General features: G+C 37.2%; 1 protein-coding gene across 6 annotated transcripts in view; it reads left to right on the top strand.

Annotated features, from left to right (window-relative positions):
• GTDC1 (glycosyltransferase like domain containing 1) overlaps positions 1-18,214 on the top strand; it is a 262,957-nt gene that overhangs the window by 125,015 nt on the left and 119,728 nt on the right. For all 6 annotated transcript variants that reach the window (XM_034785559.1, XM_034785558.1, XM_034785557.1 and 3 more), the window contains 2 exons: positions 10,312-10,479; positions 14,026-14,199. In XM_034785559.1, coding sequence (XP_034641450.1) covers positions 10,312-10,479; positions 14,026-14,199 — 342 coding nt within the window. The remainder of the gene's footprint in view (positions 1-10,311; positions 10,480-14,025; positions 14,200-18,214) is intronic.

The raw sequence follows: 18,214 nt of genomic DNA, 5'->3' as shown, positions 1-18,214 counted from the left end.
TCATTGACCGGTTACTATTTATTTGACTTGCAGTAGTATGCATAAGCCCTAATTCAGGATCAGGGCCCCACTGTGCTGGGTGCTGTATAAATTCACATCTAGCCATGATCCTTGCCTTAAACAGCTTGCAGTCAAAGGTATTATGAAATATAATGATATTTGGGATAAAACTGTATGAATGTTCAAAACTGTAGAACTTACACAACACATTAGGGTTGGAAGTGAAGCTGTTTACCACATCCAATTGAAATTTTAGGAAGGAATTTTATCTAGAGATAGAATACAATAATCTAAATCATAATTTGGGCGGAATACAATAATCACCTCTAGTCTTGTGAAAAGTGTCCTGGGATTTTTAATTAGTACAGGAAGTCAAAAATCTCAAGAAAAATCTATTATCCAAAGAGTGCACCTCCAACATCACAGTGTCTTAAACATCCTGCTGATGGATGGATCAGTATGGATTCAAATAGGATCATCTAAAGAATATTCCTTCTTGGGTTTTCCCTAGAGGTTTCATATACAACTGCTGATCAAATATAATTCTGGATCATGAAATTGTAAGACCTAATATAATACATATATGGGAAGAGTTAACAGTGACTACACTTATTTTCCTGAGTGCTGTGTGTTTCAATCACAAACTTTTGGCACAATCTTGCAAAAAAGATATATGGACCTGAATCTCCACTCAGCTAAGGAGAGTTTTATGCTGCTGCTGCGAGCTCTAAATCTGCCACACCTTCTTCCCTCTTCAACATACCCTCTGTTTTGCCACACTGGAGGTAGTGGAGCCACCTTTGTGCTGACAAAAATACTTTGCCAGTTACTATAGACATAAGTGAAATTAAAATGTAAAGCTTTTTATATGTTACTGCTCGTCAGTGTTTTACTATAAACATTTTAATAGACAGATCTATGCAGAATTCAGACTATCTTGTGGACAAATCATGGCCCTGATCCTTCAAATACCTCAGCATCTGCTTAACTTAATTCACATAAGTAGTTCCACCGATGTCAAAGGGGCTACTTACATGATTAAAGTTAAGCACAGGCTTATGTATATGCAGGATGGGGGCTTGTAGAGTGTGTGCTTACTGGGCACTGAAGTCCAAAGCAGTTCAGCCTGTCTTCAAAGAGATGTTGCTGCTATATTTGGGATTAATTCTGGTTGTGTTGGAGAAGTGATCATTTAAAACACTGCAAAATGCTTGGGATACTTTGGGGTGACCACTAAGAACAGATGGTTGTTTAAGAAAGGTGATCTTTAATGCAGGTGTCAGGGTAGTATGTACAGTAGTTATAATGTAAAGAAATGTACTGTATGTATTAACATGTTTGTAGTCTTGATGGGTCTGGATAAGAATACTGTAATAGCAGTTTAAATGTACTTTTTGTGAGATGGTAAGCTAATGATGTAGCTGTTAATTTGAATTTAGCAGACATTTTAAATATAGGTTTCTCTTACAGAGACAAAAGTTGCAATTTAAAGCTCTTTGGTGGTCTAAAAACAGCTTAATTCTCTAGTAGCATGGTAATAAGTACTAATCCAGCTTATACAGTGATTGTAGTATGTCATGTTTGTGAAAGATTGCCTAACTCTGCTTTCTCTGGGTTTTATGTTAATTTTTTTAAATTAAACATAAAACCTTATAACATCTTTATGCTGAGATAAACTGTTCAATTTAACTTGTGCTCAAGCAGCAGCTGTCAGGAATTATCATGTTTCCAGCGTTCTTGCTATCACCTTGTGTCCTTACCTCCTGGAAAGACTCAGTGGGATGATAAAGCTCACCTTGTTAGGATTTATTACTTAAATAATAACCTGAGGTAAAATGAAAGTAGATGTCACATAGAATGACAACTGATATATATTTATGTCACACATTACATTATAATAAACTTTCCTTTCCTACCCTAGTAGTAGGTGTTAAGTAGAAATACTCTTCAACATATCCTCCGGTGCCCTGCATGAGTCCATTAGCCATATACACTACTCCTCTGTGGGCATGTTCACAATGACTTGTACTGTCAGGTGTTATTTAAGCTTATAATGCCTAAGGAAATTGGTTATTGCCGGTAGTTAAAGCTATTGTACCAGTAAAGAAGCAAAGCTGAGGGCAGCTAATGTGTGTAGGTTTATGTTATAGAAATACTCTGGGACATTTTTAGGGGATCAGTGAGGACATTTTATAATACCATTATGGATTTATATTTTGTTTGCAGTCACAGTAGGAAAAGTAAGCAAAACCATTCAAATTCTAAATTTGGGGTTTGCTAATCATTATAAAACTTGCTCTTGTCATTGGTTAATTCATGAGACTGGTAATGAAGGGTGATTTTGTTAGTAAAAGTCTTACCACTTTTTTTAACATTTAGATACTTTAACCCTATTCTTTGTGTCTCAATGGCTAAAACACTCATCCAAGTCCTTATCATTTCCCTCCTTGATTACTGCAAACCTCCTCCTTTTATGCTTCTCTGACTCCCACCCCTTTAGTTTGTCCAAAATGCTGCTGCAATGATTATTGTCGGTTGATATGACCATGTTACTCTTTTCTTTGAATCGCTGCACCGCGGGTGCTCCCCCATTACACACCACATCAAGTTTAAACTGCTCAACTTCACCTTGAAGGCCCTGCACAACTCTGTTATAGCCTATATCTTGCATCTCATTTCTCATAATGTTCCCCGTCCTTTTTTTCTCTCCTCCCACTCTTGCCTTTGTCTTGTTCCATGCTGCCTCATATGGTTTCAGTCTGAATATGCCATATTTCCTCCCTCTGCCCATTCAGATCTCTCCTAAAGAAATACTTGTTTTGCCAGAACCACAGATACTAACCTGCATCAATCAAATTCTCTTTCCAGCTCAGCATATAAGAAGGAAAGAAGTCATCTTCTTTTATATGTCTTAAAAACATCAAAGTTAGATGTTCAAGTCTAAGTTCATGATCCAGTTTGATTGCTTCAGGTGTTGCAGACTGGATGGCAGAGATTCCACCAAGATATTATGTGGAACATTGGTTGACAAGATGTTCCATAGTTTGAAGTCTGTTTCTGCAGTCGCAAATAGGATTTGTGTCTCAGTCCCCATTTATGGAGAGAGAGGCACATCTGCTAGGTGATGTGTGAATGTGGTTCAAAGTGGACCATAGTTTCAGTGGGGGGGAGGAGGCGGCGAGCCATTGGGTTCTTCAGTTGGATCCCTGATGAGACGTTTATATGGAATGTTGGCATCCTTCCACTTTGTTTGCCATTGATCTTCAAGGGAAAACCCTGATTCTTTGAGCTCTTGCAGTGCAAACGAAAAAGGTTTTCTAGATTGGAGTTTGAATCTCGGCTTGTTATTTAGATCTTCATGTATTGGCAGATCTTTGTTTGCTTGGATACAATTGGACTCCCGAAAAATTATCTTGTCATGATGAATTTAGGGTTGATGGATGTGTGCCAATATGGGAAGCTATGGTTGTGGTGTTGATTTTACTGCACCATGTGATTTACTGTAATTTTACTTTGAATCAGTCTTCACTGCAGGTGATGTCAGAAAATTCCTACACCTGAGCCATTCTTTTTAAGTGACAAATCCGAGGAATTGTCCTAGATTGAGGTGTCTGTAGAGGAGGTTTTGGAACAAACTGATAAATTTAATAGCAATAACTCACCAGAACCAGATGGTATTCACCCAAAAGTTCTGAAAGAACTCAAATATGAAATTGCAGTTCTAACTGTGGTATGTAACCTATTGCTGAAAACAGCCTCTGTATCAGATGACTGGTGAATCGCTAATGTGATGCTGATTTTTAAAGAGTCAACATGGCTTTTGTACAGGAAAATTACGCCTTGAGTTAACAAACATGTGGACATGGGTGATCGAGTGGATATAGTGTACTTGGACTTGCAGAAAGCAAAGTTCCTCACTGAAGGCTTTTAAGCAAAGTAAGGAGCGATGGGATAGAGGGAAGTTCCTCTCAGGGATTAAGATAGGAAACAAACGGTAGGAATAAATGGTAAGTTTTCACAGTGGAGAGGTAAATAGCAGGGTCCCCAAGAGAACTGTACTGGGACCAGTGCTGTTCAACATGTTCATAAAAGATCTGGGAAAGGTGGTAAACAGTGAGATGGCAAGGTTTTCAGATGATACAAAATTACTCAGTCCAAAGCAGACTGCGAAGAATCACAAAGGGATCTCACAAAATTGGGTGACTGGGCAAGAAAATGACAGATGAAATTCAATGTTGATAAGTGCAAAGTAATATACTCTGGAAAATATAATCCCAATCATACATACAAAATGATGAGGTCTAAATTAGCTGTTACAATTCAGGAAAGAGATCTTGCAGTCATTGTAGATCATTCTCTGAAAACATCCACTCAATGTGAAACAGCAATCAAAAAAGCTAACAGGAATCATTGGGAAAGGGGTAGATAATTAGACAGAAAATATCATAATGCCACTATATAAATCGATAGTACCCCCACATGTTGAATACTTTGTACAGTTCTGGTCACCTCATCTCAATAAAGATATAATAGAATTGGAAAATGTCCAGAGAAGGGCAATGGAAATTATTAAGGGTATGGAACAGCTTCCATATGAGGAGAGATTAAAAAGCTTCCTTAAGAGGGGAGATTAAAAAGACTGGGACTGTTCAGGTTGGAAAAGTGATGGCTGAGGGACGGGATATGATAGAAGTCTATAAAATCATGAGTGGTGTGGAGAAAGTGAATAAGGAAGCGTTGTTTACCTCTTCACATAACACAAACCAGAGGTCACACAATGAAATTTATTGGCAACAGGTTTAAAACTGACATAAGTAAGTATTTCTTCACACAAAGCACAGTCAACCTGTGGGACTCGTTGCCAGGGGATGCTGTGAAGGCCACAAGAATAACTGGGTTCAAAAAATAACTAGATACGTTCATTGAGGATAGATCCACAATAGCAATTAGCCAAGATGGTCAGGAATGCAACCCCATGCTTTTGGTGTCCCAAAACCTCTGACTGCTAGGAATTAGGACCAGATGACAGGGGGATAGATCACTCACCTGTGAAGCATCTGGCACTGGCCACTGTTGGAAGATCGGATACTGGGCTATAGTCATAGAATATTAGGACTGGAAGAGACCTCGTGAGGTCATCTAGTCCAGTCCCCTGCACTCATGGCAGGACTATATTATCTAGACCAGTGGTGGGCAACCTGCGGGCCGCATGTGGCCCATCAGGGTAATCTGATTGCGGGCCGCAAGACATTTTGCTGACATTGACCATCCGCAGGCACTGCTCCCCGCAGCTCCCAGTGGCTGCAGTTCACTGTTCCCGGCCAATGGGAGGCTGTGGGAAGAGGCAGCCAGCACATCCCTGTGGCCCACCACTTCCCGCAGCTCCCATTGGTTGGGAATGGCAAACCGCGGCCACCGGGAGCTTCAGGGGGCCGTGCCTGCAGATGGTCAACCTCAGCGAAATGTCTCGCGGCCTGCAATCATATTTCCCTGATGGGCTGCCTGTGGTCCGCAGGATGCCCATCACTGATCTAGACCATTCCTGACAGGTGTTTGTCTAACCTGCTCTTAAAAATCTATACTGATGGAGATTCCACAACTTCCCTAGGCAATTTATTCCCGTGCTTAACCACCCTGTCAGGAAGTTTTTTCTAATGTCCAACCTAAACCTCCTTTGCTGCAATGTAAGTCCATTGCTTCTTGTCCTGTCCTCAGAGGATAAGAAGAACAATTTTTCTCCCTCCTCCTTATAACTACCTTTTATGTACTTGATGGACCATTGGTCTGACTCAGCCTGGTCATTCTTATGTTCTCATGTTTTTATGTAATGATTTTCATGGTGGTGGTAAGATGAGAGTCAATGAGTGACATGTGGGAATTATGTGTCCGGATGGATGAGCAGTATCTGTAGTAGATTAAACAAGGACCAGTGAAGAGGTTCATAGGGTTTTTGCATCAGCTTCCCATGTTTTTCCTGTCTGTTTCTGGATGAGGTTTATATTAATCTTTATTTTGTCAGGTGCCAGTGGTATGTGAGGCTTCGGTCTATTTTCACACCAAGATAATTCAGGCTGGGATTGTGTTTTTCTATTGGCAACAGAAGTCCACATGCTGTTCTGTCATAGCCTTTGGATTACTTAAATGAAATGCTGACATTAGAGACTTGGTGCGGTTTTCATTTTAGTTTCAGCTTAAGAAATATCCTTCCTTGGTTGTAAAGTCATTGTTTTATGATAAGTAAATTGTTCTGACTGCACAATCATACAGTCTCATCAGCATAAGCAAATTTCCATGAAGGTCCCTAATATAGATGTTAACCAAGATTGGTGCTAGGACTGGTCCCTATGGTAAACCATCATTGAGAGTACATGGTCTGCTGATCTGGTCACCAAGGAAAACATGAAACGTATGATTGGTCAGAACTTCTGAGAAGAATTTTATCATTGCATTATATGGGATAATTTTGTTGGCTTTCAGAAGGGCATTTGTCCATACAGTGCCATAGGTACCCCCTATAAGTCAAAGAAAGCTGCCCCAATCTTGAATTTTTGCTGGAATCCCACCTCAGTGTGCATTGCTAAGACTAATACTTGGCCAGTGCACCTTTGACTTGGCTGGAAACCAACTTGTTCATTCAGTAACATTCCTGGACTTGGCAATGGCAATGGTCATAGATTGTGGGGAGAATCCCCGTGGAATGATATAGGAGAACAGTGCTACCCCCATTTCTGTACCTTGGCTACAGGGTTTTTAATAAATACTAAAAGGATGCCATCAAGTCTTGCATCTTTCCCAGCTTTTGTAAGTGAGAAGGTCTTGTTTATCTTCTCAATAGTGAAAGTCAGTGATGCGGGGGGGGGGGGGGGCAGTGAGCTGTTGTAACTCTCTGTGCACTTTGCATTAATAGACTTGACCCCCTGGTGCTTTTGAGTTAATAAGAAGTGTTCTTGTGATCACATCAGCTAAGACCTCAAGGTTTTACATTTCTGCAGACCCAAGATGATGCAATAATAGCCAAACGTTATGACTACAGTGAGTAACGTCCAAAGATTCAACTGTTTCAATCCATCTTTGATGGAGGGTTAAATTTGGTGACTCTGGTAGGGATGTTGCAGTGTTTATGGCATCAGATGTTTGGTGTTCCGGTAATAGTCTTTATGTTTCTGGTTGCAAGCATCAGGTGTATCCTTTTTGATAACTATGGGAGATGTTTTTTCTTGTGGCCCTTTGAATGAGCTGGGTGAAACAATTTCAGATTTCAGGCTCTGGTTGAATAACATCAACGGTGGCCTCAGTTGTTACAATGAATCCCAGCCAGCTTTCCTTTTGAAAGTTCCATCACGGTTTGGGTAGTGACATGATTACTGGGAGTTCAGTTCCAATGCTGGAAGTTCAATAGTCAAAGTTGACTATTTGAAAAATTGCCTACAACGGTTCTAGAGATGTTTTGAAGGATTCTGAACTCATCGTTGTTGAGGAAACAGAAGTCTAGATAGTAGTTTCTGTTCCAGTAAACAGAATAAAAAGTGCCTCTGTTTTTCACAACAAAGAGAAGATGTATGTTTTTGATTACCATTCTGCAAGTTCCTCATCTGGAGTATCGTTGCTACTATAGCCCCACATTGTGTAGTGGCTATTGAAATCACCGATGTATATAACAGAGTAATACACTGTGGATAAAGTGGGAGAAGGCTGGTCTGTATTCAGTGGTTTATACACATTAGCTACCGCAGGGGTCGGCAGCCTTTCAGAAGTGGTGTGCCGAGTCTTCATTTATTCACTCTAATTTAAGGTTTTGCGTGCCAATAATACATTTTAGTGTTTTTAGAAGGTCTCTTTCTATAAGTCTATAATATATAACTAAACTATTGTTGTATATAAAGTAAACAAGGTTTTTAAAAAGTTTAAGAAGCTTCATTTAAAATGTAATTAAAATGCAGAGCCCCCCGGACCAGTGGCCAGGACCTGGGCAGTGTGAGTGCCACTGAAAATCAGCTTGCGAGCCGCCTTTGGCACGCAGGCCATAGGTTGCCTACCCCTGGCTACTGTTAACTTGCCAATTCTTATTGAGATAGTAAAGGTCTGGTGTTAGTCCTGGCATCTATTGGATCATAATCTTTAATGCCCCATCTGATAACGTATGGAAAAGCTATGTTTTGAATGATGGAGAGAGGTGACAAGATTGTATCCAGCAATATGGCAGCCTGATTCTTGAGAGGTTTTTTTTTACTATAAGGGTGATGGCATTGATTATATTATCTTTTAGATGGGGATATACCTTCGACATTCTGTTGGCAAATTCATAGAGCTGAGCCTACTGTTCTCTTAAAGTGGCTCTGAAAGAAATCACTTTTTGCAGGGTAATTATCTCCATTGCTGTTCAATCTCAGATTTCACTGAGTGACATTCAGATGCAGATTTGTTGACGTTGGGTGTGCGTTGACACATAGCAGGGCAGACCATGAGAAGGTTGTCATCATCTACCCTGGGAAAGGGGTGAGAGAGAGAGGTTTAATAAGAAGAAAAAAAAAGAGTTCAGGGACATCATTAAGATGAGCCTATAATTTATCCAGGTAATCATGTAATCTTACTATTTATCCTTCCCCCCCTCACTTCTGTTTGTTGCTGTCACTCATTCTCTCATGTCTAAAATGATGATAAGCTCCTCAGGTCAAGGATTGTATTTTTTCTATGATCACTAAATTGCCTAACACATGTAGGAACCTTTTCGCCTCAAGTTTGAATCTGGCCAGGTCACTAGAAGTGAAAAAATTGTGGCTCCCTGAGACAAGGATTTGATTACTTATATCAAATGATTTGTGGGACCCATCTTATTTGGCACTCTAATTTACAATCTCATTAGAAAGGCCAGTTATTTAATGGACATGTAGATTCTCTCACACCCCTAGGGGTGATTCGTCCAGGTCAGGGTTGAGTCATGTTGATGAGGTTGGGTGGAGGAGCTGCTTTTCATGTTGTATATATTCCATAGGTTCTCAAGTTGCCTATTAAATGTGCCAAATTTTTGACATTGCAAGCCGATGTTACCTCTGTTCTGCCTGCAGTCCCCTGCAATTAATAGAGTGAATATCTTGGGAATGCTATGGTACATTTAGTTACCTCAGGCAATTGGAAAATTTGTAAGTTAACCACTGCAAACAGAAGATTATCATTCCACTATGTCCATTTAGCACTTTTTTTAACACTAATTCAGCTTTTTTTTTTCTTTTTTTTTAAGGGAAAATTGGCAAAGGTTACAGAAAAGAAACTCTTTAACCAAACATTGTGTTTGCATCATTAGAATGAAGGATGGACTGGCAAATTAGTGAGGAACATAGTGTGTCTATAATCGTATATGAAAGCTTAATGTTTTATTTGAAATAAATACTTGATTTCAAATATTTGCCATGGTGCTGAGGAATTTAGAATACGTACAAATATCTACAGATATGTGGTCCACACAGAATGGTGGTATACATCAAGATTCTGCTACCAGAAAACATTAGATATCAGCTTATATACTATGGGTGAAATCCTGGCCCCATTAAGTCAAACTGAGGTTAGCCTTTGACTTCAGTAGGACCAGAATTTCACACTACTCATTTAGGTAAGTTAACTTTCTGATTGATTGTTAAGTTATATCAAGGGCAAGAAATCAGTGTGCTAATTTTCTTTGGGCTTGAGTTATATATAATTTGAAGGATATGAACAATTTTATGGACTATAAAATGGTAACTGTACTATGGCAGTATTGGGGAGCAGGGAACAAAACAACAAAAAATGTTATGTAGGATGCTTAATAAAAATGGGAAAAGAGATGGAGAGAGCGAGAAAACGACCACACCAGATAAGTATACTGCATAAATCAAAAAGGTTTATGTCATAACATGAACATGTGCCATTCCTGCTCATATATTGAATTTCAGTAGTTGGTTGCATAAAGAAGTAAAGTGTAATGAAACTGGCAAGCAGAGTATTCCCCAGTCAGCCTTATCTTTGTTCCATTTGTCCTTCAGATACAGCTTTTCTTGCCTTTTTCAATAAAATCCATCCAGCTTTTTTATTTTGCATTTCTCTGTAACTGAGCTGAGAAGACCAATGAGATTCAATGCTTTTCTAGTTGAGTTCTTAGCAGCTGCTTTTTAAGAGATCAAAACTTAGAATGCTGCTACATGGTATTAAGGCTTAGCTATTGATGTGTCCCTATAGGGGTTATGTATTTCTTGTGAGGGGTAGGCAGAGAGGAAGGGTAAAGGGTGGCCCTTTTGAGCATGCTCACAGACAGTAAACACTACTTTCCTTGTTTCTTAGGATCCTCTTTGCAAGCTCAGTGCTTAACCTGACTGAACTTATTGCCCTTCGGCCTGACTTTGGTAAATTGAAAAAGGTCCTTTACTTCCATGAGAACCAGTTGACATATCCTGTACAGAAGTGCCAGGAAAGAGATTTCCAATATGGATACAACCAGATTCTTTCATGGTAGGTGTTTCTCATACCATTATGTGTTATTTAATGTCATCTTTTAAGCATTTTTAAACCTGAGGAGTCCTGCGCTACTTAAACAACAACACTGTTACAAACTGAGATACAAATATATACAGTCCCAAGGAGGTGCTAAGTCAAGTGCTTTGGCAGAAACAAGTAAAGTAATCCTCATCTCAAGCTATTGTTCAAGTCTACCTGTGTGCTAAAGGACTACCATGCTACACCTGTAAATTGTGCTAATTTTCAATTCATACCTATTCATCGCAAACAAGATGCGGTAGCTCAAGTACATTTAGCAGAGAGGCAGTTAATCAGCTCTTGCTGAGCTATAGATTTTAATGCATCCATCTGAATTAAAATAGGAGTTTTCAGGGGAATAAACAAAAATTAAAACATAATGCATCAGTTTTGTTTGTTTGTCTTAAAGGAATGAGAGCAGTAAACATATCAGATAAATCCTTAATTTCTTTTTTTTTTTTTGGTATTCAGAAATTGTACAGTGCTAAAATACCCAGACGTTTTAAAGGCTGTGGTCCTTTATTGTTACTTAAAACAAATGTATTTCCTGAATCTAAGTTAATGAAAGAAGTTAATAACAGCACACTGAAAAGCTTTGTGATTAGACACTGCACAAACCTAAGTGAATCTGCAAAGCTGAATTGGTTTGAATTGAAATAAATTCATTTGGTTGATCTATATCTCACCTATTTGTAATTAGGAGACTTATTAGAAGCATAGATTGAATATTTTAAAATACATATAAAATATTGGCATCTTTGTAAAATGAGCCAGTTAATATTCAGATTTCCCAAATGATAATCTTCATATATACAAGAGCATTTTCTAGATCTGTTTCTGTCTTTGCATTTTCAAGATGCTTCAGTTATTAAGAAGCAATGCTGTGAAAATGTAGTGAAATGGCTGTACAGTACTTGAAATGTATTTTGAAAACAGTAGCAGCCATTTTGAAATTTAATGATCTAAAACTATGGTGTTGGGTGGTGAAGCTGAAAAAGGAAATATTTAAAAAAGAAGTATTTTAACTTCTTTCAGTATTGTAAATGCTGTATTTTTCTGAGTTTTTATATTACAGGACCTTTTTCTTAATTAGGAAAATACCTCTAAGAATGCTTGCTTCCATGTTTTCTTTAGTCTAGAGTTGCCTCTGTACATAAATGTAAATGCATAATGTACATACTTTGAACATTTTTTTGGCTCTGCAAGAGGACATTTATTAATGGTAAAAGAGAACAAATCTTGTTTATATTTTAACTGCATTGTTTCTGTCTATTAGCAGTCACCTGTAAAGGAAAAATAATGTTGTGGGTTTTTTCCCCCTTCTATATTATATTTGAGAAGGTCTGAAGTTTTTAATATTTTAAGGTTTTTTTCTGTTTCTTTTTTTTTAATCTTAGAAATATCAGGAACGCTAAGTCTTGTCTTCTGTTTTTGTTCAAAGACTTCTTGGAGGACAAGATAACTGGGCTGGGAGCTTTCTCAAGTCTGTTTTGTGGTGTTAATCTTTATGAAAGAGAGCTTTTCTCCCAAGTGTTTGTCAGGAGTTTGTTACATAGGTGTTGACAAAGTTTAAATAGTATGACTAATATTCCTTCCCTTTTAGTTGCTCAGGTTTCAGTTTCTTATCAGAGGGGTACCCGTGTTAGTCTGGATCTGTAAAAAGCAACAATATAGCACCTTATAGACTAACAGCTTATTGGAGCATAAGTTTTCATGAGTGAATACCCACTTCGTCAGACGCATGTGGTGGAAATTTCCAGAGGTGGGTATAAATATGCAGGCCAGAATCAGTCAGGAGATAACGAGGGCAGTTCAGTCAGGAAGGATGAGGCCCTTTTCTAGCAGTTGAGGTGTGAAAACCAAGGGAGGAGAAACTGCTTTGGTAGTTGGCTAGCCATTCACAGTCTTTGTTTAATCCTGAGGATTCTGGCCTGCATATTTATACCTGCCTCTGGAAATTTCTACCACATGCGTCTGACAAAGTGGGTATTCACCCATGAAAGCTTATGCTCCAATACTTCTGTTAATCTATAAGGTGTCACAGGGCACTTTGTTGCTTTTTTCAGTTTCTTGTGATGATAGGATACCTCCAGTTTGCCAGTCACACTTAAAACCTCCAGCAAAAACCAGAGTAGATAAGACCTAGTATTTTTAATGTACAAAACAAGCAGAGATACAAATTTGCAGGCCTTTATTATATAATGGGGAAAAGTTTTTGTTTTGAATGTCTATTATAAGTCTATTCAAAGAGGTGGGCTGACTCACTAGTTGTTTTAACTTGAGAAAAACAAATGGCAAAAAGTCATAGGTGGAGAGGAATGGGAGAGTTTAAAAAGTAGTTCAACTCTAATAGTCTAGTTAAAAAGGATTATTTCTCTCTCAAATGTTTCCTCACTTTTCCTGCTGACTCCTTCTGCTTTTATGAGCATTGTCCATTTTCTTTCTTGGCCAGACAGCAGTGTGAGTTGTGAGGATGAATGACAGGTTTTCACTTCAAATATACTTTTCACCAGTCCAGTGACTTATGAACACATGTCCTCAATGTATCTTAGGGCCTATAGGTCAGTATTACAATATGACATACTGAGAAAATCTACTAGCCATAAACTTAATTTTTATATTAATATTTAACTTTGTTATAATATTACATTTGTGCCAATATAGTTAAGATTGTGTCAGCACTTCCAGATAAACTTCCCAATTTTTCATTGTTTGATACTTTTTCCTTTTCTCCAGACTGAAAACCTTAGCAAGGAAATCACACACACATAATTTAACAAAATTGCAAAAATATTGGTTCTACTGATAACATTCAGGGACAAAATGTTTTCTGGTGTCATGTCCTATCTTCTGCTAATGTACCAAAATTACATCTTAATTATTTTTTTAAAATATATACGTGATTGATTAATCTATAATGTTATGACTTTTTATATGTTTATTGTTTTATAAAAATTTCCAAGATATCAAATATTTTGAATCAGGGTGACATTTATTTATCTGTGTTCCAGTTAACTGAAAATCTTGGTTAACCAAAGGTAGGTTATGTGTCTCAGTAGATGTCTCTGAACTATTCAGGGGCAAAAAGGGTTGTGGGGGATTCTACTATAGTTTGTTTAATGTATTTTTTCATGATAAGTGCTAATAGCAGCAAAAGTATTCTTACAATCTAATGAGTAAAAATTGACCCACGTATAAAAGTGGATTTTCTCAAAATATCAGAATGGCTGTGATCCTTAAATTTAATAATAATAAACATTTATAATTCAATTTTTAAAAGATGGTTTTAATAAAAATTGTTAAATAATGTTTAAAAGATTAAACATATGGACAGAAGCCAGTAAATTTAAACTAAGGCTGACACTTTCTCTTATTCATCTGATATGATGGAATCCCAACCTTTAATTTGGATTACTTGCTTTGCCAGTTAGTGTCACAATATTTATTCTACATTAATCTGGCTTTAAAGTAATTCTGATTTTTCTTAAAGAACATTGCATTAATTCTAGCTATATTTTACAGTTTGGTTGCTGATATTGTGGTGTTCAACTCTGCTTTCAATATGGAGTCATTTCTTACATCTATCGGAAAATTTCTGAAGCTGATTCCTGACCACAGGCCTAAAGATCTGGAAAAAATAATCAGACCAAAGTGCCAAGTTCTTCACTTTCCAGTCAGGTTTCCTGATGTGAGCAGGTCAGTACATTTGACTCCATTCTCCATATTATGTCATAACTTCTTTCAAATCTATCTAAACTGATAGCCCTTGCTGCTAAATTTTAACTGATTAGTTCAAGCATTGTTAATTAGGGAATTTGGTTCTATGTCACTGTGCTGCAAAATCCATTCATTTACAAAAGTATTTCAATAACCTAATGGTACTCACATTAGGACCTGATACTGCACCAATGAAATCAATAGGAGGTTTGCCAAGCAGGTCAATAGTTAGTACGTGTCATAGAAGGATAGTTTGATGTTAAGGAGGAACTACTTATTTTTGGCAAAGATAGAAGACATTATTTGACTAGATAATTCACCAATGGTAATTTATTAGGTTGTTTTATTTGGAAAAGCCATCTACTCTCTTTATTCAAACCTATATAAGTGTTTGTGTTGAGAAGGAGAAAAAAAAATTCCAGAGAATAGTGACAGTGATTAATCTGTGATTGAGAAACTATATTTTCTTAGGTATGCTGTAGTGGGATTTCCCTTCCCCACCTCTGTGTTTTATTGCTTACAGGTAGGTGAAAAGTACTTCATTAATGTAGATCAGACTTGCATAATTTTGGTGTTAACTGCAGTTATAGTAGCTCTTCACTCTACCTCAGTTAGTACAAAGGACATTTTTTATTACCCTTACTGCAGAACCCATCTTGAAATTAGCAAAGGGTTGTGTTATGTGGCTCAAAGGGAACATAATGTAGATTCTTTTAACTTCTGATTAAACCTAACACAATTGTTTTTTTTCTATCAGAAGGAACTCTCCTCCTCAACAGGAGCTTTGCTTCAATGGGGCTTACTCTAGCTAGAGATAATCAGTTTGCAAAACTGTACTATGGTCCTAAAAATAACATGAAGGGGGTTCTGCATTTTTGCTGATAAGGATGGGAAACAGTGTAATGAAACTTAAATGGCTATGCAGGAGTTTGGGGTTTGATTTTATTTCAAGTTTCATTCTGTTTAAATATTCACACCTTAAACCTTCAACATGGACCAGCTAGCACATTACAAATAATTTCAAAGGATTTGTCTATTTGTGGAAGGTTTCTCTAAGGAAGAATCATTTAACACTAAGACTAGGTTAGCAAATTTTGTTAACATGTATAGATTTGTTTTAAGGCTTAGAAAGGATAGCAGGATTCTAAAGCACTACACCAAGATTTGTAAACATGGATGCCTAAAGTTAAGCCTTTGAACCCAAATTTAAGCACTTACATCACTGTGGCCTGATTTTCTGGAGTGCCATTGAGAGCAGTGGGTGCTTAGCACCTTTGAAAATTAGGGCATTTTCAATGGGATTTCTGCTCCTAAATCCTTTAAGTATTTTTAAAAATCCCACTATGAGTGCCTGACCTTGGGTATGCAGGCATAATAAATATATTGTTACAGATTCCATTAACTTTTAATATACATTATTTTTAATTAATAATTGTAATTGTTATTGAATCTTGTCTTTCTGAGGAATGACAGCTTTCTTACATTACAGATGTTACATTTGAAATTGAATCTAAAGGCTAGAATTTCAGCAATGTCTATAAATATTATTATGCATGTGCACATAACTGTATGCACACACAATTCATAGTTTGTTGACATGCCTATTAGAAAAACACATTTTTAAAAATCCATTCCATATTTATATGAATAGAACCTGCTGATATATATTTTAATTTTCATTTAAATACTATATTTAGAAATGAGTTATAATTATGCTGTCTGGACAAAAACCAATATCATCATAAAAGACAGGATCATTAAAATAAACTTTTCCATAACTTTGAATAAAGTTCTTGGGTTTGGGGGCTTTATCTGCATCCACTATTTGCCATTTCTTTACAAGATTATGTTTTAAATAATGTTGAATGCACCCATGGCAACTGAATACAGTTTATTAATTTAGACTGTATTATTACAGTGAAATCTAGATGAATGGAGATTGAAGAGAAAAAGGTTAAGAAATATTGTGGCCAAGCTAAGATTCATAAAGCAAGCTCTTAGCCCAGAGTGTTTTTTGAGTTATTTTCAAATGGTAATTTGCTTTATCCAGACCAAACTCATACAGTGTAAGTAAGTGATTATTTGCATGACTGACAATCATTTGAATGCCTGCAGTCTTTTTAAAATGCATAATTTTGCCAAGATGTTGGAAAAAATATCTAGAAATTCTGTCGGCAAAATTACCAAGGTGATTTTATCCCTTATGTACACGTGTGTGTGTGTGAGAGAGAGAGAGAGAGAGAGAGAGAGAGAGAGATGCAATTTTTATTTGGCTATGTGGCAGAGATGTTCTGAAAACATATTGTTAGCAATATGATTGTAATATGTAAAAGAGTCTTTATTTTAAGTTAATATTGTGATTATAGGACAAAATAAAAATACATTATTATACTGTATTTGACCCTAGAACAGGGCCATGTGACTGCAGAATATAAAATTTCACTTGAGCAAATTCCATTATGTTTTTATACGGTTATTAACCAAAGGTGCATGCACACCCTAAATGAGAGAAACTGCTACTCCAAATAGACATATTTAGACATGACATGAAGGTATAGTCAAGAGTGCATTCTGATGCAGTAGAAAATGTAACAGAAAATACTCTGTTTGATACAGAAACAAAACTTGAACGGTGTGAAATACTCCATTTTATATATGCATAATATTTGTTTAAAATAAGTTGTAAATGACCTTATTCTGCATTTAAGAACTGCTTTATCAAAAAGCACAGCATCTTTAACAGTTATTTGAAATTTTTTTAAAGATACTTAGTATAAGTGCACATCTTTGCTAATTATTGATAGGATCAGGGATGAACTTAGGTTTGGCAGGACTCTGCAAAGTAAGATGTACAAAGCCACAGGATGTCTTTTCTAGCCAGAACATATGGAGTGGAGGCAGTTTCCCTCCCTTATCTTCAGTACACCAGTGTCTCTCCTCTGTGTCCCTCTCCAGTTTCCCTGAAGTCCTATCCTCTCTGCATTACTTAAACTCTTTCTGCCCTCTGTTCCTAAGGGGGAGGAAGAGGAACAGTTTCCCTCTCTTATCTTCCTCTTGGAGTAAATTCCTGTCTCTCCTTTCCTCAGCTTGGGGACCCAAAAACTGTTAGAGAGATGCCTACTCTGACTTACTTCACAGGGATCTCTTCTGTCTGTTATCAGTGCTGTGGTCCCAGGAAAAGGGAATGAAGACAGAACAGATGAGGTCCTGTGATCACAGATCTGCTCCCTCTTCCTGAGCTAAAAATAGCTCTGGTCAGCTTTTCCTAGCGAAGGGATTAGACGGCAGTTCTTGTCAAACACTGGAAAGAGGAGGAAGGAGTCACTGATTTGGGAGTCTAGAACAGGAAATTGACGGATCCCATCCTTTTCCCAGTGGCAGTCTTCAGGTAGTTCTAACCACATGCATGTAGATTGGCTTCCATGTTGTGCTCTGTAGTGTCAGTACCAGCCCTGATATAATACTACTGTATCACTTACTTTTTAATTGATATAGTTTTACAGTCTGATACAGTATATATGTAAAAATAACTATCTTACAATAATTTTAAACTTACAAGACTGTCACTCCATTGTGCATAGGTATTACAAGGGATGCAGAACAATAGGTGATTTTTACATCCCATATATGCTGCCGTACAACACAGTGAGTTAAATCCAGTGTGACTCAGAATTACCTTATAACGTCTTTTTTGTTTAACTCAGACTCTTAATTGTATTGTAACATAATATGTAGTATTAAATTTGTGGTTTTGCTAATTTTTTTTTCATTTTTAAAAATGAGGAAGGGGGCACAGAAACAAAAATGGCCTTTTCAATAACATAATCTTTTTGTCCATGGACCTTCAAATGCAAGTAAGCATAACTGGAAGAGTTTTGTAGGTTCTTTGCTGATACTTTGTATTGCTTGTCAACATTTTGATTTCTATTGGTCCATCTGCAGCCATACCACCTTCAGCTCACAAGCAAAGCAGGGTCAGACTAGGTTAGTTCTT

Source organism: Trachemys scripta, chromosome 11 (assembly GCF_013100865.1).
Source record: "Trachemys scripta elegans isolate TJP31775 chromosome 11, CAS_Tse_1.0, whole genome shotgun sequence".
NCBI lineage: Eukaryota > Metazoa > Chordata > Testudines > Emydidae > Trachemys > Trachemys scripta.
Note: the sequence above shows the minus strand (reverse complement) of the source record. Positions and strands in the feature narration are given on the sequence as shown.